At 41.5% G+C, this 22,431-nt stretch overlaps 1 protein-coding gene across 1 annotated transcript in view; it reads left to right on the forward strand.

Annotated features, from left to right (window-relative positions):
* OTC (ornithine transcarbamylase) overlaps positions 1-22,431 on the forward strand; it is a 133,433-nt gene that overhangs the window by 77,345 nt on the left and 33,657 nt on the right. Inside the window, exons 4-5 of the mRNA XM_063955573.1 lie at positions 763-850; positions 16,020-16,173. Of these exons, the coding sequence (XP_063811643.1) occupies positions 763-850; positions 16,020-16,173 (242 nt within the window). The remainder of the gene's footprint in view (positions 1-762; positions 851-16,019; positions 16,174-22,431) is intronic.

Consider the following 22,431-nt stretch of genomic DNA (forward strand, 5'->3'; position numbering starts at 1 on the left):
AACAAAGTCAAAGGTGTAAATACAGCTGGAGAGTGTATGAAGAACACTAGGAGGTCTGAACAAGGTCCTCTTCAAAGAAAATAATCTTTTATTAATTAAATGTTGTAGCACAATCAGCACAACAGGAAAAGTCCAGAATGCATACAATACCACAGGCAGGTGATATTAGTAGCGACAGCTACAGACTTGGACCTTGTAATGCACAGAACAGGTAGGATCTGACATAGTAGCAGGATAAACAGAAGCAACACTGGTAACATGGAATGCAGGATAAACAGAAGTTAATGCAGTAATAGCATTCTTACCAGTCCTTATAGCTGTACAGAGGAATAGCAGATGTACTAATGACAATAGGAGTCTTTGTAGCCGTACACAGGAATACAGACATGCTTATGACAACAGGAGTACTTGGAGCGGGATGTGTTTTTTTGAACGGCGGAGCCATACATGGGAATATCAGGAGGCTGTAGGTGCAGCGTGATAGTCTATATACAGGAGCAGTGACATGTGGTGAGGTGAATGGCTGGGGAGGCACGGGCAAACTCGGACCCTATTACATATGCCCCTTAAACTACTAGTGGTATTAGTTATTTAAAATTAAGTTGGGTAAATATATTTACAGGGTAGGGTATGTTATAGAAAAAGAAACAGTTATTCAAGTGTTACTGAATACCCAGCTCATACTGTATAAATGTATATTTTTTTATATGTGCTGTGCTTCCTCCATTTCTCGTTCTACAAATGTTTATATTATGCTTATAGGATTTGCTTTACTTGGAGGACATCCTTGTTTTCTTACCACACAGGATATCCATTTGGGAGTCAATGAAAGTATGAAGGACACAGCAAGGTTTCTTTCATTTTGTCTGTTACTTACAGATTCATGTTTTTGTAAGAGAGAAATTCGTTTTTCTAATAATCCAACCTACATCATCAGTTTTATCTGTTGAGATGATCTTGCAATTGTTAGAACAATAAAATACAAGGAAAACTATGTACAACACATGCAATAATGTTTACTTACATGCAGTACAGAACAGGCAAATATAAACATTCATAGACAGTAGTTTAGAATATGGGAGAAGACAACATTTTAATTGAAAGTATCTATCCTTACTCATTGTCATATGAGACCACTACAAATATCTGCATATATTCCACTATGCATGCATACATATATATCGCCAAGCTCATATAAGAATATAGGTTGGTTTATCTTGTACTAATTATGTTTTGGAAGCTGCTGTCCCTATGTGTCCTACCTTTCTACGTTAACTAACAGTAAGGAGGTGTGTGGGTGCAGCTCTACATCTAGTGTGGTATCAATGTGTGATGTTGTTATAGATTGTGTGGGTAAGGACTGTGTGTTGTGACTGTATGTGGAAGGATTTGTATGATGGCGGGACGGTGCAGTGCCGTAACTAGACATTTTGGTGCCATGTGCCAGAAAGAGAAATGGTACAGCCGCCCCCCCCCCATATTTGAAATAGGGATAATGCGCATAAAAATAAAGGAGCATGGTTTTGAGGGGAAGGGCGTGGCCACAGCATAGTATCAATTCACATTACACCAGGCATTACTGTACGTTATTCACATTACACACAGAGTAGTGCCTCTTATACATGTTACACCACACAGTAGTGTACAGCTTATTCACATTACACCACACAGTAGTTTCCGTTATTTACGTTACACCGCGCAGTAGTGCTCCTTATACAAGTTAAACCGCACAGTAGTGTCTGTTATCCATATTACACCGCACAGTAGTGTCCGTAATTGACATTACACCACACAGAAGTGTCTGTTATTCATATTACACTGCACAATAGTGTCCCTTATACACGTTACACCAAAAAGTAGTATCCTTTATACATGTTATGCTACAGAGTAGAGCCCCTTACACACGTTACACCAGACAGCAGAGCCGCTTATAAACATTGCACAACAGTAGAGACCCATGTAAACATTACACCACATAGCAGAGCCCCTTATACACTTTACAACAGAAAGCAGAACCCCTTATACATGTTATGCCACACAGTAGTACCCGGTAGCAACCTGGGCAGGCTGATGCTGAGGATATAGTACCTGAGCAGGGCGATGCTAAATATAATACCTGAGCATGGGGATGCTAAATATAATACCTGAGCATGGTGATGCTAAATATAGTACTTGAGCAGGTTGATCCTGGGTATAGTACAAAAGAAGGGTGATGCTGGGTATAGTACCTGAGAAGGGTGATGCTGAGTATATAATGTATAATACCTGGGCAGAGTGATGCTGGCTATATGGTACCTGGACAGCAGGATGATGATGGGTATATAGCACATGGGCAGCTGGGTGATGATTGGTATATAGCACCTGGACAGCAGGGTGATGCTGGTTATATAGAACTGGGGCAGCAGGGTGATGTTGAATATAAATTACCTGGGCAGGCTGATGATGGGTAAATAGTGGCTGGATATATAGTACCTAAGCATCACAGTGATTATGGTGGGTATACAGTACCTGGGCAGCAGGGTGACACTGGGTATGTAGTTTCTTGGCAGCAGGATGATGCTGGGTATGCAGTATAGAGGCTATACAGAATGCTATACATGCATGGGCAGGGTGTAGGCCATCTTCCCTCCACAGTCTGGCACCAACCACTACCGAGCACAGGAAGAGTGCAGCCAAACACGGGCAGTGGAGATGTATCCGACCTGGCCAGCGCTGTAACACGTGGGGAGAGGGCAGGGGAGGATACCCCCTTGCTGTGAGGGAGATGGTTCTGTTCTCTGGATGATGCCACCAGGAGTGGAGTGGAGATGTGGAAGAGGGCATAGTTGGACTGAAAGGAGCAAGCAGCTGCTGCAACGAGTCGGGATCGGGTGACCGGCGCTCGCCATACTGCGGGTTTGGGGGCATACTGCGCTCGCCACAGGTTCTATTCCCACTCTATGGGTGTCATGAACACCCACGAGTGTGAATAGTTCTGAGCCCCCTGCCGGTATTCTGGTGGCCGGAATCCTGGCGTCGGTATGCTGACCCCTGGTATCCCGACTGCCCGGATCATAACTACATCCCGCTGCAGCCCGTTGCTATATGTAATGGTTGTCGTGCGCCCAGCAGAGAAGGAGCCGGGCACACTGCTACTATGCTGCAGCTGACAGCAGTGCACACAGATGGATTGCGGGGGGATGCAGGCGGTTGCGATGTGTGCCGCGCACCGTCCACACCACCCTAGTTACGGCTCTGGGTCTGTGTTTTTATGAAGTGTGATCAGTTATGTGTTTACTTAAGGTACTATTATGTTGCAAAAAAACAGGCACAGGGGCACAACCATGTTGCACTGCAGGTGGGGCAGATGTAACATGTGCAGAGAGATTTAGATTTGGGTGGGGTGTGTTCAAATTGAAATCTAAATTTCAGTGTAAAAATAAAGCAGCCAGTATTTGTCATGCAACAGAAACAATATAACCCACCCAAATCTAAATCTCTCTGCACATGTTACATATGCCTCACCTGCAGTGCAACATGGTTTTGCCCAATTGCTAACTTTTTTGGTTTGCTAACAAACCTGAATATGGATCTATATTGCATATACCTCCCAAAAATCCGAATTTTGTGTGTGTACATGTGGTAAGGAATATTTGTGCTCTATATAAATAATGGGGAGATGTACAAAGAGGTGATAAGTGTCAAATGTGCTATAACCAGCATCAGTGGCTTTTGTGAAGATAGGGGGTGGGCATATAGTTACCTTGCCATTAGAAAGCTGGGGTGTGGGCTGTTCTGTCACTGCTGCTGTCCTGCACTGCACCCAGTGGCAGCTGGTCCTAGGTGGCTCCCCTCTTTCAGTTTTGGGCTACGCTGCAGGCACCCCCTAATGTCGGGTAGCGCTAGCCTACACATGCTGGTGCTGCTCAGAGTGAGGCACTGCGGCAGCTGGGGTCTAAAGAATCAGTTATAGGCAGAGCCGGCCCTAACCAATATGATGCCCTAGGCAAGATTTTGGCTGGTGCCCCCTTGCACAAATGCTAGTTCCGCCTCTGACTCTGCACCCTTTTCCCAGCATCATCACCTCGCACCCATTGCAGTCCTCATTTTGGTGCTCCTACCCCCTATATTTTAAATAGGAACAGTATGCACATTCGGTGTGCAGCCCAAAATGGGGCGTCTTCTTGCTGGGAAGGAGCATGGCCAACAATAATGCCCCCGGTTGAAATTACGCCACCCAGTACTGCAACTTTACTCACATTATATCATGCAATAGTGTCTCTAATTCACATTACATCACACAATAGTAACACATTACTCCTCACAATAATGCCCCTTATTCACATTACACCACACCATATTGCTCTTTATTCACACTAGACCACACAGTAGTGCCCTTTCTATACGTTACGCCACAAAGTACTGTATTACATCTTACACACATAATACAGCACATTAGTAATGAATTTTATATGCAGATGGAGCCGCAGTCACACACAGAATATAGGCATGCTGCATATCTTTGTAATCAGCAGAAGCTGCGTGTGCCCCATGTCACTTCAAATGCCTTAGGCATTTCACTAGTTTGCCTATGCCTAGGGCCGGCCCTGGTTATAGGTAGGGGACATGTGATCAGTTATACAGAGCAGCAGCAGCTAGTGCTCAGAGATATGACGGGTGGATTGGGAAGGGGGGGGGGGGTTATGTGCAGGCAGTAGGGTACTGTTATGCTTCATTCACATCATGCATTCCAAGCCATGCAAAACACATCAGTGCTCAGTGGAATACCGTAGGGTTCAGTACTAGGGCCATTGCTGTTTATACATATTCATTAATGACCTAGGTGTGGGCCTAGAAAGCACAGTGTCAATTTTTGCAGAGGATATTAAACTATGTAGAGTAATTATTTTAGACAAGGATGTTTAGTCTCTACGGAATGATTGATCTAGACTGGAGGTCTGGGCAGATAAATGGAGAATGAGGTTCAATATAGACAAATGTAAAGTTATGCACTTTGGGGATAAGAACAAGAGGGCAGCCTATAAACTAAATGGGGAAAATGTAGGGATAACAGTAGTTGAAAAAGATGTGGGGGTGCTCATTATAGACTAATATAGATAATAGACTTAGTAGCAGTATGCAATGTCAAAATGCAGCAAAAAAGGTGTCAGCATGCATAAAACGGGGAATGGAGACTAGGGATGAGAGTGTAATCTTACCACTGTATAAATCATTGGTGCAGTTCTGGGCACCTCACTATAAAAAAAGATATCTTGGAACTCGAAAGGGTTCAGAGGTTAGCCACCAAATTGGTTAAGAGGTTAGAGGCAGTGAATTATGAGGAAAGATTTAAAAGGTTAGATTTGTTTACAACGGAAAAGAGGCGACTGAGAGGGGACATTATTAATATCTATAAATACATAAAGGTACAATACAAGGATTTATCAGACGATCTGTTTAGAAAAAAAAAAGGCTACACAGGACACGGGGACACCCTCAGAGGTTAGAAGAAGAAAAAATTCATACACAACGGAGAAAAGGGTTCTTCACAGTAAGAGCAGTAAGGACTTGGAATTCTCTGCCAGAGAAGGTAGTAATGGTGGACTCAATCAATTACTTTAAAAATGTACTAGATAAATTCCTAATGGAAAGAAATATCCAAGGATACAATATTTAAATGATATAACATTTTATAATACAGGTTGAACTCAATGGACATTTGTCTTTTTTCAACCTCAACAACTATGTAACTATATAACTATCTGAAGAGTACTGCCTGAATCCTGTAGCGATTACAGACAGTTGAGAATGGTAGGAGAAAGGTACAGGCAGACAGTATGTGGGCGATGAGGTGAAGTAGTTGTGCTGCTTACACACATAATGGCCACAGTAGTTGGGCCCCTTACATGCTTAATGCCCACAGTAGTTGTGCCATTTATACACATGATGCCTACAGTAGTTGTGCCACATATACATATAATCATCTGTCGAAGTCAAAAATATTACATAGCGAGAACATACAGACTCCACACATTATGAGGCGCTATGCTTGCAAATACACACAGCAAGCACAGCAATATATGCTAAGATACGCATTTACACGGACATGCCACAGAGATGGATTCGACACATATTTCATACAGCACATAATTATAATAATATCAAGCGCTAGACATCATAATGATTTAAAATTACAAAATGGAGTAACGTCATGTATGTGTATTATTGCAGCAGAGCAAGATAGACATGTCATATTTGGTATTAAAGCAACCAGATTAATGTGTATATCAATTTGATACTTGTTATTAAGTTGTAGCTCATTGCAACAAGTAGATATGATTAAATGAAGGAATATGAGCCAAAATTCTAAAGTGAACAAAAGATCTTTTGAAGACTTGAAACTAGCTCCAAAGCATGGTAGACACATGTGCCAGCAACACAGGACAAAAGCCCTCACTCTGACCAATGAGCCGTTGAGTTCTTGAGAGGTCTGGCCTCTGGACCAATAGAAGGAGACTGAAATCAACAGACTGAAAACTCCCACTGAGTGATATAGGCAGTTTTTAGGACAAGGAGAGTTAGTTGCTGTTTTAGTCCCAGACGATGATGGAGGTGCTGCCAGACCAGTGCCTACATGATTTTACACAGAGAGAGAGAGTGAGAGATGGAGGGAAGACTTTATATGAAAAATATGATGGTGATGTATTTGCTGGCCTGTATCTGTATGTATTTGATTTAGTTTGTATTAACTGCTTACTGTATAAATTGTAACCATGCAACTATATATATACTGTACATTGTGATATATTGAATACATATCCTTTTAATAACATATATACATCAATGAGCTTTGGAACTCAGATAATGTGTGGGTGTATTGTTTTCTCTTATGGGATGCAGTGTTACAGCGCACTTTTATCGTATATGGTAATAAGATGCGCCTGGCGTCTACAGTATATATTAGAGCGGGCATTTTAAATATTTGTTAGAAAGCAATTTGGTATTTACACATCACAGTAGTTATGCCCCTTACACACATAATGCCCAATGTAGTTACACCAATTACACACATAATGCCCTCTGTAGTTGTACCATTTATACACATAATGCCCACAGTAATTATGCCACTTACACACATAATGCCCACTTTAGTTATGCTCCTTATACACATAATGCCCACAGTAGTTATGAACCTTACACACATAATGCTCAATGTATGTATTTGATTTAGTTTGTATTAACTGCTTACTGTATAAATTGTAACCATGTAACCATATATATACTGTACATTGTGATATATTGAATACATATTCTTTTAATAACAAATATATACATCAATGAGCTTTGGAACTCAGATAATGTGTGGGTGTATTGTTTTCTCTTATGGGATGCAGTGTTTTGCGACGTACAGCGCACTTTTATCATATATGGTAATAAGATGCACCTGGCATCTACAGTATATATTAGAGCGGGCATTTTAAATATTTGATAGAAAGCAATTTGGTATTTACAGATGGGGGCTGCGTCCGCGATATCACGGTCTTAATGATGCACTGTACATTACAAATGCGACGCTGTGGTCGATCAGCTTATGGTGGACGCATCGTGATGCTGACAAATCATATCCGTGTGTTCTGTTGTGTTATCAGTAAGCCGCTGCTATGAAATTCAAGGGACAATGTGTTTCCCATAATATTTAAGATGATAAAGCGTATTTTTATTGTTGCAAAACAAAGTTCAAATAAGTCATATTGTGTTTGATTCCGATTGGATTGTTTATCTGTTAAGTAGATTTAAAAGTACATTTAAAAGTTGCTGCATAGCCTTGATATAGTTTTTTTTTTTTAAAAACTCAGGCCTAAAGTAACTTCTGGTGCTTGTATAATTTGTGATTTCTTTGTGACAAAGGAGCCGCATGGTTTGTCCTCCATTTTGGCCTAACCACATGGCCTGTCCACCATCTTGTGTAAAACTCATGGATGTGGAAGGGGGAGGAGCAGTGGCCATTTTAGGAAGGTCATTTTCAAAATAGCTGATTTTCAGTGTGCTCAGAACAATCAGTTTCCTTTGTCACATCCAGCGCCATTTATGAGTTACCAATGCATTTATTTAACCCATCTCATAGTCAATTACAAATAGTTTCAATTGGGCCTAGTGAGAGTAAATGGTGAGATAAGTGTTTTTTTCCTTCTTGTCTGTGAAAAAAAAGAGGTTTTTTTTCTCTCTTTTCTTCCAAGACTTGTAGAGTCTGCTTACTAGGGAGTATAGCCATTGAAATGCAAATTAACCTGTGTAACTACTCGTTTTTGTAGTGAACAGCAAATATCTTTGATATGCAAATTAGAGGCAGTGAAGCGGTAACGTGTCTCATAGGAGGCCAGTGAATGATACATATATAATATTATTATAATTGTGTATATTTATATCAGTGTATGTTCTGCAAGATAGCTATCCAATCTGAATTATATCATTTAAATTATAGATTATTGCAGTCATTATAGATCTTTGTAAAATCGGATACATTTGTTTGCTATACAGATAAATTTGAAATAAATGTATTTAAGGGAGTAATTATAAAGACATGAAATGCATTTCTGGCCTGGTTGTTAAGGTTTATACAGAAAAAAACTGGGTGTTAAGTGAGCGATTATAGTTAGTATTGCTCACATTTATAGAGACTGTGTGGTTTGTTGAATTGTGGACGTACGTTGTACACGTGGTCCGGACAAAGTACAGGGTCGCACACGTGGCGTAAAAGGCACGCACGGTCACGTGTTTACGCAAGGTTGCGTAGGAGTGTGGATGCTAAGTACAAAGCACACGATATTTGTCCAATTAAGGTGGGATAGTAGACATTTAATACAATAGCACATAACTACCCGATTTCAAAAGCAGGTTACTCTAAAATTTAGTTTAAAAACTGTAAGCACCTCTGGAATAAAGCTACTGACCTAAAGGGAGTAAACAATTTTCTGTACAGAAAAGAAAAACAAGGTGTATTTGAGTGAGTGAAAATGGAGTGAGAGGATTTGAACCCCGGAAATTCGGGTCCCGTGGGTACACCAAGTGAGTGGAGACTTGGTGGCGTGAGGCGGCTGACTCACGTTAATAAAGGTAGAGATAATACGCGAATCGTGAGGTGATTTGTAGAGGAGCGTGATATAGAATTGTGCATTGTGCAGAAGTATAGAAATTGTGAATTGAAGTTTAAAGGTTTTGTATTACGCTCCGGCTGAGGTTTCGCAGCTTGTGATTCGATTCCAGTGGTCGTAGGGCGGATAGGTAACAAGTACCTATACGCTGTGCGATTGGACCGCATGTTTGTGGGCGCGATACATAGCGCAACTTGATAACCCTTTTATGAGCTTTTGCGTAAAATCGCGGTATCATTAGCGCTGTGTAGAGCATACGCAAGCGTGATTTGTGTAAGTCAAAAAGGGAAGTTTTCGCTGGTCTCTCTCAGGAAAATCTTCAACAGCGGATATTCGCTGGAAAAGGTAAGTTACTCCTAAAACTTCCAGTGAATAGAAGCTAGTTAGGGCCTCACTGGGTACGCGGTGGTCACTATTGGAGTGAGTCGTGGTACGTCAGCGGAGAAGGAGCGAGTGAAAGTGCTAGGTGTCTTTCACCGTCTATTTGCGGTGTGCATTGGGGATTGCGTTTATTGGCAAAAAGTCTGCGATGGGATCCAATTGCACAAGCAGTGGGCATTAGGTAGCTACGGTTCAGGCAGAAGAGTTGGGACAGAGAAGGTCAGAATTGCGGGCGAGAGGGTCAGCAAGGTTTATTATGTGTGAAAAATATGGTTCACACACGGAGACTTTTTGCAATGAGTGGGTACGTATGACTGCGGAAGATAGGGCCCCTTTCCCAAAGATGGGTAGCTTTGAATCAGAGGTGTTACAGAACGTAAAGATTAAAATATGTCTTATTAAATCCAGAAAACAAAGGGTCAGACGTACAAATTGTTTAAACCTGTGGCAGCAAGAGGGGTTGGTGAGTTTGATCCTAAGGTATTGCAGGTGGTATGTCTAACCAAAGTCATATAAGACAAGAATGGAAATATAAGAACTGTTTGAACTTGTAGCAACAAATAAACAAGTAGAAAGAAAAAGAGAATGCAAGTACACCGCCATATGTAGATGTGGAAGCAGTTACGGCCAGCATACAAACTATAGAAAATATTAAAAATATTAAAAATATGACTGTAACCTATATATGTACTAATGAATGTTGAAGTTTTATTTAGGAGGAGAAGGCGACCTGATTGGTTTCAGCCATCTCTCATGCACTCAGAGGAGTATCCAACTAGTAAAAGAAGAGCAGTAGCCTGTGGAGGAAGTGGCTGAGACCAGTGGAAGTGGTAAGTATGGTATCATTCATGTACATTTATAGTAAAGCCCAAAAATAAAATAAAAATCAAGAAATTAACTTCAGAAATGGAGAAAAACCTGTCCGCACATTAGTATTTGCCAGTAGGAAAGTGGACAGAGACAGGGTAACCCCCGGGTATTTTTTTTAGTTACCATATAATAAGTATTCATTCCTAGTAATGCCCCTAGTCAAGATGAGCTCGGAAATGTTTGTTGGACCATGTACAGACCCTTAATACGGGATGAGAAGGATTGAATGAATACTTCGCATGACCTAGATGCTTGTTAAATTTTTTATTTTTTTATTTTGCAGTAATAGAAAACTCTCCATCTGGATAAGATCACTGGTAAACACTAATTCGGCAAATGGGAGGTGGCTGTCTCTGTGCTAATGGACGGGCTCAATAAGGCATTGAGGGTCAGGGTGCAGACTCCTTTGCCAAATTGGAAAGGGGTCACAGTAGCTAATCTTAGAGAGTGTGCTATTGAACATCCCAAGAATATTGCTAGGCGCAGAGAACAACAGGAGGAGAGGTTGAGGACGGTAAGTATACAGGCACACACAGGAAAGACCCATCAGTCCAAACCCCAGATCCCTAATGGTAAGTCAAGGTCAATAATATGTTACACTTGTAGGAAGGAAGGGCATTTTGCCAAAGATTGTAGGAGTAGTAGGACACATAGTCAATATAGATCCCCTAGACAGAAAACACAAGCCACATTATTAAACACATAGACGAGACCAAGGGACATATAGTAAGGAATCATAAGCCATATGGAAAACACAGATTCGGCTAATGGGAACAACAAAATAAATGCAACATTACCCTTTGACAAAACTTGCTGGGGTTAAGATGGGGCCTCTAAACTTTTGCTTCTTTTTCCTAGCAGAAATGGCCCCTGATTAACTTAACAGGAGCTTTGTTAGATATGATATACATATAATGTGCTCCCACTCAGGAAGTACAAAGTATGTTAGACACCCACAAAGACTAATGTTATATTTCACTGTTCTAGATGCATGTCCATCACATGTAGAGGACATTATCTCACAGATACCGGGTTCCCTATGAACTTAGGATGGACAGGACACAACAAACACAGAATTTTTTTTTTAAGGGGAGTAGACCAAGTAGAGAATCACTTCCCTGTAGTGCCCAATCCAGTTGTCAAATTTTTATAAAATCTTCTCCACCTCTACAAACTCATTTTTCACCAACCTCTATTCTGTTTCTCCACAGTTTCCTCTTCATCTTTTGCGTTCACACAGGGTGGTACAATACATGGACCCAATTACAGTTCAAACTCCACATGCCTAGGTCCTTCAGAGTTTCTGCCCAAACCCAGTATATCCCAACAGCAGGATGACACCAGTATTACTGCAGTGTGCCTTGTCATGCACAAAGGGTGGAGGAAGGATGAGAATACTGGTGAAGGGAAATTTTGTATAGACACTGATATGTCTGTTGATGAATGGCAAACCTGACATTTTCTTTTTCATTTTCTTCTTCTTTCTCTCCTCTAGAGATTTTATTTTATTTTTTGGAGTTATGCTCATGATACTCTACATTGCAAACACACAACGACTTCGTACAGTTAACACCCTTTAGGAATTATTGTTATGTATTGGTGTGCACTGATGTTTTCTCAAACTGGGTAGAGGCATTTCCTGCCGCCACGGATGCTGCTGTGTTTATCGCAAAGAAAAATTGCGCAGAAATTTGTGTGTTGATAATGGTACCCCTAGAAGTAGGAGCAAAGCTTGAAATTGGACTATTATGATCATAGATACTGCCACTAGTATTATGTAGCATCGGAACCACTCCCAGATCTTCACTTAACGAATCACCCTCTTCGAAATTTGTTTTTTGTTTTTGTTTTGGTATTTGTGTCTTTTTGTTTTTTTGGAAGGCAACCTCATGTCATGATTGATCCGCACAATGATCATAAATACACCAATGAGGTGACAGTACAGTACCTTATTGAGATGAGCCAGTATTTGAGAACTTGACAAAAGAACTTGAAACTGTTGATTGCTGGTATGCCAAATACTAACTGTCTTGATTGTGAACCAAGAGACTGTGTGATTGTTCTTATGCTCAGGTTGCCTAATAGACAGGTGGGAAGGACTGTACCAAGTTTTGTTGACAGCACTATCCCAGTGAAAGTAGCCGAGAGAGAGACTTGGGTCCACGATTCCCATTGCAGGAAAGTCGGTAGTCTGGAAGGAACTCGTAAATGGAGTGAGATCGCAAAAGTATCACCAGAGAGTCTGTTCCGTGAAGACTGAGAGGCGGCACTGTTGAACACTACCTGAGCATGCTAAAGGATCACAGAAAGACCAGTCATTGTAATTGATTTGCTATGGACAAGAGTTGTTTTGTTCTATTTCTCTTTTCTCTCTTTCCCGCTGACGAACATTTTTTTTTCAGGACATTCCATTTTTTGCAAGGTTTTTTTATGAGGAGTCGAGTGTGGGACTGGAACTGGTTCTGGAGGAAGGAGTGATTTCCTTATAGGATCCCAGGATTAGCCGATCAGTTTGTTAAAGCCAGAGAAAATCAAAGGTCTAGTAGTTACGGAGTTCGAAGGTAACGTGATAGTCTATTGTCTGAGGAATACTGTATTTTGTAGTTATTGTGACACCATATTTGAAGATGAGAGCATCCAGAGATGTCAGTCTCTAGCAATAAGGTGACAGACATCCCTTGAGTGATTACTTAAACCAAACGGAATGTTGGATGTGCTCACAGGTACCTCTAAGACGAAAAGATGCAGAATTAGTGCCATATTTTTTTTTTTTTTTTTAGAGTTAGCTGAGGTACTTGAATTACACGGAAGGTGGAGAGGACTGGTGGACAAAGAGTATAATATAACTAGACCTCCTAACCTTAAGATCCACCAGTACCATAGATAAATCCTTGGTATGTTTAAATCTCACCAATTTCAGGAAATTGGGAGGTAATCAGGAACAATCAGACAATGGCTATTCACACATAGCAGATAAAGAGCTCATTAATATATGTGGAAGAAAGGTTTATGAGTGGCTCTCCCCGAACTCCGAAGGTTTATGTTATCTAGGAAGGACACTACTTATAACCCTTGTTCAATTATTAAACAGACCTAGCATACGTTCCAGAAATGGAAACAATGTTCAGATAATGATAGGAATATGTAGATCATGAAACTTTTATATGTCACTTTCACGATTTGTTTGTGTCTTCTTCATCTACCCAGCAGAACCTCAATCGAATCCGAACATCAGTGTACAAAGACGTAGGTACATGTACGTGTGAAGTGTTCGTCCAAATCAGACGTTATAGGCCAAAACACTGTCCCAGCATACTCTATAGGTTGAATGTTGTCCCACACCCAACCAGTGGTCCCGTGACCGCCGAGTGCATATAGAGGATGTCTCGTCCTCCTCCTTGCCTTCCCCAAATATGGTCAAACATCTGATTTGCGAAATGAATACATACTTGTGTCTAGGTCACCGATTATTGTCTGAAATATTTTTTTCTTATGTTAATAATTGATGGCAGTTATTGTTTACTGCCAAAGGGTGAACTGTCGATGCCAAAGGGTGGACTGTCGAAGTCAAAAATATTACATAGAGAGAACATACAGACTCCACACATTATGAGTCGGTATGCTTGCAAATACGCGCAGCGAGCACAGCAATATATGGTAAGATACGCATTTACACGGACATGCCACAGAGATGGATTCGACACATATTTCATACAGCACATAATTATAATAATATCAACGCTAGACATCATAATGATTTAAAATTATAAAATGGAGTAACGTCATGTATGTGTATTATTGGAGCAGAGCAAGATAGACATGTCATATTTGGTATTAAAGCAACCAGATTAATGTGTATATCAATTGGATACTTGTTATTAAGTTGTAGCTCATTGCAACAAGTAGATATGATTAAATGAAGGAATATGAGCCAAAATTCTAAAGTGAACAAAAGATCTTTTGAAGACTTGAAACTAGTTCCACAGCATGGTCCTGGGGGCAGACACATGTGCCAGCAACACAGGACAAAAGCCCTCACTCTGACCAATGAGCCGTTGAGTTCTTGAGAGGTCTGGCCTCTGGACCAATAGAAGGAGACTGAAATCAACAGACTGAAAACTCCCACTGAGTGATATAGGCAGTTTTTAGGACAAGGAGAGTTAGTTGCTGTTTTAGTCCCAGACGATGATGGAGGTGCTGCCAGACCAGTGCCTACATGATTTTACACAGAGAGAGAGAGTGAGAGATGGAGGGAAGACTTTATATGAAAAATATGATGGTGATGTATTTGCTGGCCTGTATCTGTATGTATTTGATTTAGTTTGTATTAACTGCTTACTGTATAAATTGTAACCATGCAACTATATATATACTGTACATTGTGATATATTGAATACATATCCTTTTAATAACATATATACATCAATGAGCTTTGGAACTCAGATAATGTGTGGGTGTATTGTTTTCTCTTATGGGATGCAGTGTTACAGCGCACTTTTATCGTATATGGTAATAAGATGCGCCTGGCGTCTACAGTATATATTAGAGCGGGCATTTTAAATATTTGTTAGAAAGCAATTTGGTATTTACACATCACAGTACTTATGCTCCTTACACACATAATGCCCAATGTAGTTACACCAATTACACACATAATGCCCTCTGTAGTTGTACCATTTATACACATAATGCCCACAGTAATTATGCCACTTACACACATAATGCCCACTTTAGTTATGCTCCTTATACACATAATGCCCACAGTAGTTATGAACCTTACACACATAATGCTCAATGTAGTTGTGCCGCTTATACACACAATGCCCACTATAGTTGTGCACTTGTACTCAAAATGCCCACTGTAGTTATGCCCCTTAAACACTTAATGCTCACAGTAGTTGTGCCCCTTACCCCTGCCCTTGTAATCTGGAGCCGGTAGCGGAAGCTGGCTGCCAAGTGAGCCACCTGGAGCACCACCGCCCACCAGTGTCACAGTAGTCACCGGGATTGGGAGGCAGGACAGGAGGTCCCGGGAATGGGCAGGAGGCCGCTGGGGCAGCAGATATCGCCGGACAGTCCGTCACTGCTCCACATTACACTGTTCATTAAAATTTAAAATAAACTACAGCTCCCGATAGCCCGGACTGTATGGCACCAGTAACAGTGCCCTCTCACAGATTAACCCTGTTGGCAGGCCCCTGGGACCCGCCAGGTCCTAAGCGACCAATTTGGCCGCATAGCAGTAAATCCGCTACTGCTTGAACTACAGTAAGGGCTTATGAATTAGTGAGGACATATTATGGGACCTATACATATTTGTATGAAGATATAAATATTATATAAATGGGGAGGGGATGGAGCTGGACACGCCCAAAAGGTGGTGCTAGACATGCCCTTCCATCGGTGCGTACCCTAATAAAATACGCTGCGCACACCTATGCTCCAGTGGCTGAGATGTTAATACAGCCTGGAATTATTGCCTACTGCTTCCCCTCAATAAGATAAGAGGCAAAGCAGGAATATCTATAGCGGTATGATAAGTGCCACTATAATACATCTTCCCCTAACTGTTGCAATTGACACATAATACATGTTTTGCTTTTTGATCTTACATTTATTTTGTCATCTTGCTGTTAGGGTGCTGTCTGGAATGACAGATGCTGTTCTAGCACGAGTTTATCACCAGTCAGACCTGGAGTTATTGGCAAATGAAGCAACTATTCCCATAGTGAATGGCTTGTCTGACGACTACCATCCGATTCAGATTCTAGCTGATTATCTCACCATTCAGGTCAGTAGCAATGACTGATGAATCATTTTCCATAATTGTTTCTAGTATAAGGCATACAATCTTGGGGATTCCTCAATAGAATTTTTATGCATTTGGCGTGGTCTGCATGAAAATCAGGCTTTCACTCTGTGGGAATTCTGGTTCTGCTTTCCGTTGCTAAGCAATTGTATACTGTGACTAATATCCACTGCAAGTACATCAATTCCTGCACATTCTGTTCCATTAGATATAGGTTCTAAGGAATGAAAAACAATAGTACTGTCATTTGAACTGCATATATATTGAGTTTAATATAAATTAGGGTGGTAATACATTATTTAAAGCAAAAATTTTAATTTTATTTTCCCAGTACTAAAAACTGCAATTTTTTCCCCCTCAGTTTCATTTATTCAACTGCTATGTTTTATAATAGGAGTAATAACTCCAAATATTCAACACAATTACAATTTACAATGTGATATCCAACATTTTAAGTGGAGCTAAGCCGGATAATAATGTTTTCGTTAGTACAAAGAAGAGGATGAGCAATACTGTTGTGTCATTTTTCCTTTCCTGATAAAAACCAAATCCTTCAACCAAAACTACTGTACAAATAATGTACAAAAAATAATGTTTGGGGTTCACAGAGTTAATTTAAAAAAATCAAGTCGTAGTTATTCGTTTGCTGGATTAACCACTGACCAGATGTCTCTAGCAGTCCCAAGCCACTGTACTTTGGGGGTAATTCAGATCTGATCGTTGGGCTGCATTTTTTGCTGTCCTGCAATCAGATAGTTGCTGCCTACAGGGGGAGTGTATTTTTGCTGTGCAAGTGTGCGTTCCTCTGTGTAAGCAAAGCTGCTAAAAATCAGTTTGTGCAGTCTCTGCACAGCCCAGGACTTACTATTCCAGTGCGATTGAATCCTGCTGATCGGGGTCGGAGCTGACGTCAGATACCATCCCTCAAAATGCTTCGAGACGCCTGCGTTTTTCCGGCCACTCCCTGTAAATCACCTTGCGTACGCCCGTGCAAATGGATCTGCTGCACCATCCCGTTGCTGACCGATGATGCCCGTTGTAACTGTCCGATGCGCCTGCGCATTGCGGTGCATACACATGCGCAGTTTGGACCTGATCACTCGCTGTGCGAAAATGCACAGCAGCATAGATCTGAATTACCCCCTGTATCCACAGTGCCAGATACACATATGCACCCATAGTGCCAGAGATGCCCCCATAGTGCCAGATATGCCCCCACAGTGCCAGATACACATATTCCCCACAGTGCCAGATATGCCCCCATAGTGCCAGGTACACATGATTCCTCTCCTCCCCAACCTTACCCACCCCTGCTCCCCACTACTGTGATGTCTTTGATGCCGGGAAGTAGAGGGCAGCGTGTCTCTCCTGTGTCCCTCCCTCAGTGATCATCCAGTCTACTCTCCGGCCGCGGCATGTCTCTCAAATGAGGCACCGGTTTGTGAGCCAATGAGAGCTCGCAGACCAGCAGCTATGGCTCCTGATTGGCTGCCGGTCCACGAGCTCTGATTGGCTCTCGAACCGGCACCTCATTTGAGAGACACTGCCCTCTCCTTCCCAGCATCAAAGAAAGCACAGCAGTAGCTTCAAGCATGGGGTCGGTCGGCAGTACTGCGCACTGGCTGACAATTTCTTACCGGTACGCAGTACCGCCATATTTGCAACAATGCCTGCCATAGACTTTTATACTCCAGAGTTTTGGCTATAAAATGATTAGAATAATACAAAGAAGATATTTCAAACATATTCTTTGTATTTTTCATATATTTTATACAGTCAGAACTCTGGCGCAAATGTTAGTATGACAGGAAAGGCTCTGCCTCACCTGCCTTACCCCTCCACATGTCACTGATGGCATTACAGTATATTAAAGTACAGACTAAACCAGAGGTTCTCAAACATGTTCCTCAAGGCACCCCAACGGTGCTGGTTTTAGGTATATCCATGGCTTAGCACAGATGGTTAAATCAAATTGACTGAGGTGCTAATTAAGTCACATATGGCCAAGCACGGAACAACATAAAATGAGAACCACTGGGGAGCCTTGAGGACAGTGTATGAGAACCTCTGGACTAAACTCTGCATTAGATAAGATAGCATAGAAGTCCAACCCCAAGCGCAGGAGTCATACATAAACTAGTAGGCCCCGGGAGAGTGCAAGAAGAATAGAACAGTGGTTCCCAAACTTTCTTGAATCACAGCGCCCTAGAGTATCAGAATTTTTTCAAGGCACCCCTAGTCCAAAAGTTTCTTATTGATAAATTAAAAAAATATATTAAATTAAGTAAATTGTGTTTATATGCCATCCCTAGGGTCAGTTACGTGGTTGTGGACATAGCTGTGGTTCTAATTGTCCACATATTAATGTTTGTCAGCCACCTGCACTTGTTTTGCCTATTGTATTGATCATAAATCATTGTTTGGATCCTGGACCACCAACCCAAGGCAATGGATCTGGCAGGCACCGGGACCTGCACAAGCGTGGCTTATGTGCGCATGCGCACACCCCCGGCTTCATTGGGCTGCATCAACTGTAGCTCATAGAAGCCGGGTAGGGCTGAAGATGAGGTAGCAAGTGGCATCCAATAGGAAGCCAGCTCTCTGCTTATCGCATCCTGGTCTGGCAGTCCCAGGGGGAGAATACACCTCACAATGGGACTGCCTATCCTGCAGGTGACTGGCAGGTAGAGATGAGCGGGTTCGGTTCCTCGGAATCCGAACCCCCCCGAACTTCAGCCTTTTTTGCACGGGTCCGAGCAGACTCGGATCCTCCCGCCTTGCTCGGTTAACCCGAGCGCGCCCGAACGTCATCATCCCGCTGTCGTATTCTCGCGAGACTCGGATTCTATATAAGGAGCCGTGCGTCGCCGCCATTTTCACACGTGCATTGAGATTGATAGGGAGAGGACATGGCTGGCGTCCTCTCCGTTTAGATTAGATTAGAGAGTCAGAGACACTTGAGTTGATTTACTAATTTGGGGAGCATTAGGATGAGTACTCAGTACAGTGCAGCAGAGTTTTGCTGATAGTGTGACCACCAGTTTAATTTTAATCGGTTCTCTGCCTGAAAAAAAAACGATACACAGTCACATACCATATCTGTGCTCAGCCTCAGTGTGCTGCATGATAATATGATAATGATAATATATCATCTATGTATGTATTATATCTGACAGTGCTGAGTGCTCACTGCCAGTGCTGCTCACACAGCTTAATTGTGGGGGAGACTGGGGAGCAGTTATAGCAGGAGTACAGTGCACACTTTTGCTGCCAGTGTGACCACTGACCACCAGTATATTGCCTGCCTGAAAAAGTTAAACAAACACTCCTGTGGTGTTTTTTTTATTTATTCTATAAACGCATTCTGCTGACAGTGTCCAGCAGGTCCGTCATTCATTATATTATATAAATATATACCTGCAGTAGTGTTATATTTTTTTTGTTCATCTCTATCATCTTTATCATCTCTATATTAGCAGACGCAGTACGGTAGTCCACGGCTGTAGCTACCTCTGTGTCGTCAGTGCTCGTCCATAATTGTATACCTACCTGTGGTGGGTGTTTTTTTTTTCTATCTTCTTCATACTAGTAGTTCAGCAGTCTGCTGACAGCGTCCAGCAGGTCCGTCATTATATATTATATATACCTGCAGTAGTGATATATATATATATATTTTATATCATTATCATCTCTATATTAGCAGACGCAGTACGGTAGTCCACGGCTGTGGCTACCTCTGTGTCGTCAGTGCTCGTCCATAATTGTATACCTACCTGTGGTGGGGTTTTTTTTTTCTATCTTCTTCATACTAGTAGTTCAGCAGTCTGCTGACAGCGTCCAGCAGGTCCGTCATTATATATTATATATACCTGCAGTAGTGATATATATATATTTTTTATATCATTATCATCTCTATACTACCAGACGCAGTACGGTAGTCCACGGCTGTGGCTACCTCTGTGTCGTCAGTGCTCGTCCATAATTGTATACCTACCTGTGGTGGGGTTTTTTTTTTTCTATCTTCTTCATACTAGTAGTTCAGCAGTCTGCTGACAGCGTCCAGCAGGTCCGTCATTATATATTATATATACCTGCAGTAGTGATATATATATATATTTTATATCATTATCATCTCTATACTAGCAGACGCAGTACGGTAGTCCACAGCTGTGGCTACCTCTGTGTCGTCAGTGCTCGTCCATAATTGTATACCTACCTGTGGTGGGGTTTTTTTTTCTATCTTCTTCATACTAGTAGTTCAGCAGTCTGCTGACAGCGTCCAGCAGGTCCGTCATTATATATTATATATACCTGCAGTAGTGATATATATATATTTTTTATATCATTATCATCTCTATACTAGCAGACGCAGTACGGTAGTCCACGGCTGTGGCTACCTCTGTGTAGTCAGTGCTCGTCCATAATTGTATACCTACCTGTGGTGGGGTTTTTTTTTTCTATCTTCTTCATACTAGTAGTTCAGCAGTCTGCTGACAGCGTCCAGCAGGTCCGTCATTATATATTATATATACCTGCAGTAGTGATATATATATATATTTTTTATATCATTATCATCTCTATATTAACAGACGCAGTACGGTAGTCCACGGCTGTGGCTACCTCTGTGTAGTCAGTGCTCGTCCATAATTGTATACCTACCTGTGGTGGGGTTTTTTTTTTCTATCTTCTTCATACTAGTAGTTCAGCAGTCTGCTGACAGCGTCCAGCAGGTCCGTCATTATATATTATATATACCTGCAGTAGTGATATATATATATTTTTTATATCATTATCATCTCTATACTAGCAGACGCAGTACGGTAGTCCACGGCTGTGGCTACCTCTGTGTCGTCAGTGCTCATCCATAATTGTATACCTACCTGTGGTGGGTTTTTTTTTTTCTATCTTCTTCATACTAGTAGTTCAGCAGTCTGCTGACAGCGTCCAGCAGGTCCGTCATTATATATTATATATACCTGCAGTAGTGATATATATATATTTTTTATATCATTATCATCTCTATATTAGCAGACGCAGTACGGTAGTCCACGGCTGTGGCTACCTCTGTATAGTCAGTGCTCGTCCATAATTGTATACCTACCTGTGGTGGGGTTTTTTTTTTCTATCTTCTTCATACTAGTAGTTCAGCAGTCTGCTGACAGCGTCCAGCAGGTCCGTCATTATATATTATATATACCTGCAGTAGTGATATATATATATTTTTTATATCATTATCATCTCTATACTAGCAGACGCAGTACGGTAGTCCACGGCTGTGGCTACCTCTGTGTCGTCAGTGCTCGTCCATAATTGTATACCTACCTGTGGTGGGTTTTTTTTTCTATCTTCTTCATACTAGTAGTTCAGCAGTCTGCTGACAGCGTCCAGCAGGTCCGTCATTATATATTATATATACCTGCAGTAGTGATATATATATATTTTTTATATCATTATCATCTCTATATTAGCAGACGCAGTACGGTAGTCCACGGCTGTGGCTACCTCTGTGTAGTCAGTGCTCGTCCATAATTGTATACCTACCTGTGGTGGGGTTTTTCTTTTTCTATCTTCTTCATACTAGTAGTTCAGCAGTCTGCTGACAGCGTCCAGCAGGTCCGTCATTATATATTATATATACCTGCAGTAGTGATATATATATATTTTTTATATCATTATCATCTCTATACTAGCAGACGCAGTACGGTAGTCCACGGCTGTGGCTACCTCTGTGTCGTCAGTGCTCGTCCATAATTGTATACCTACCTGTGGTGGGGGTTTTTTTTTTCTATCTTCTTCATACTAGTAGTTCAGCAGTCTGCTGACAGCGTCCAGCAGGTCCGTCATTATATATTATATATACCTGCAGTAGTGATATATATATATTTTTTATATCATTATCATCTCTATACTAGCAGACGCAGTACGGTAGTCCACGGCTGTAGCTACCTCTGTGTCGTCAGTCACTCGTCATCCATAAGTATACTAGTATCCATCCATCTCCATTGTTTACCTGAGGTGCCTTTTAGTTGTGCCTATTAAAATATGGAGAACAAAAATGTTGAGTTTCCAAAAATAGGGAAAGATCAAGATCCACTTCCACCTCGTGCTGAAGCTGCTGCCACTAGTCATGGCCGAGACGATGAAATTCCATCAACGTCGTCTGCCAAGGCCGATGCCCAATGTCATAGTACAGAGCATGTAAAATCCAAAACACAAAATATCAGTAAAAAAAGGACTCAA

The sequence above is a fragment of the Pseudophryne corroboree genome, chromosome 2 (genome assembly GCF_028390025.1).
Source record: "Pseudophryne corroboree isolate aPseCor3 chromosome 2, aPseCor3.hap2, whole genome shotgun sequence".
In the NCBI taxonomy this organism is placed as follows: domain Eukaryota; kingdom Metazoa; phylum Chordata; class Amphibia; order Anura; family Myobatrachidae; genus Pseudophryne; species Pseudophryne corroboree.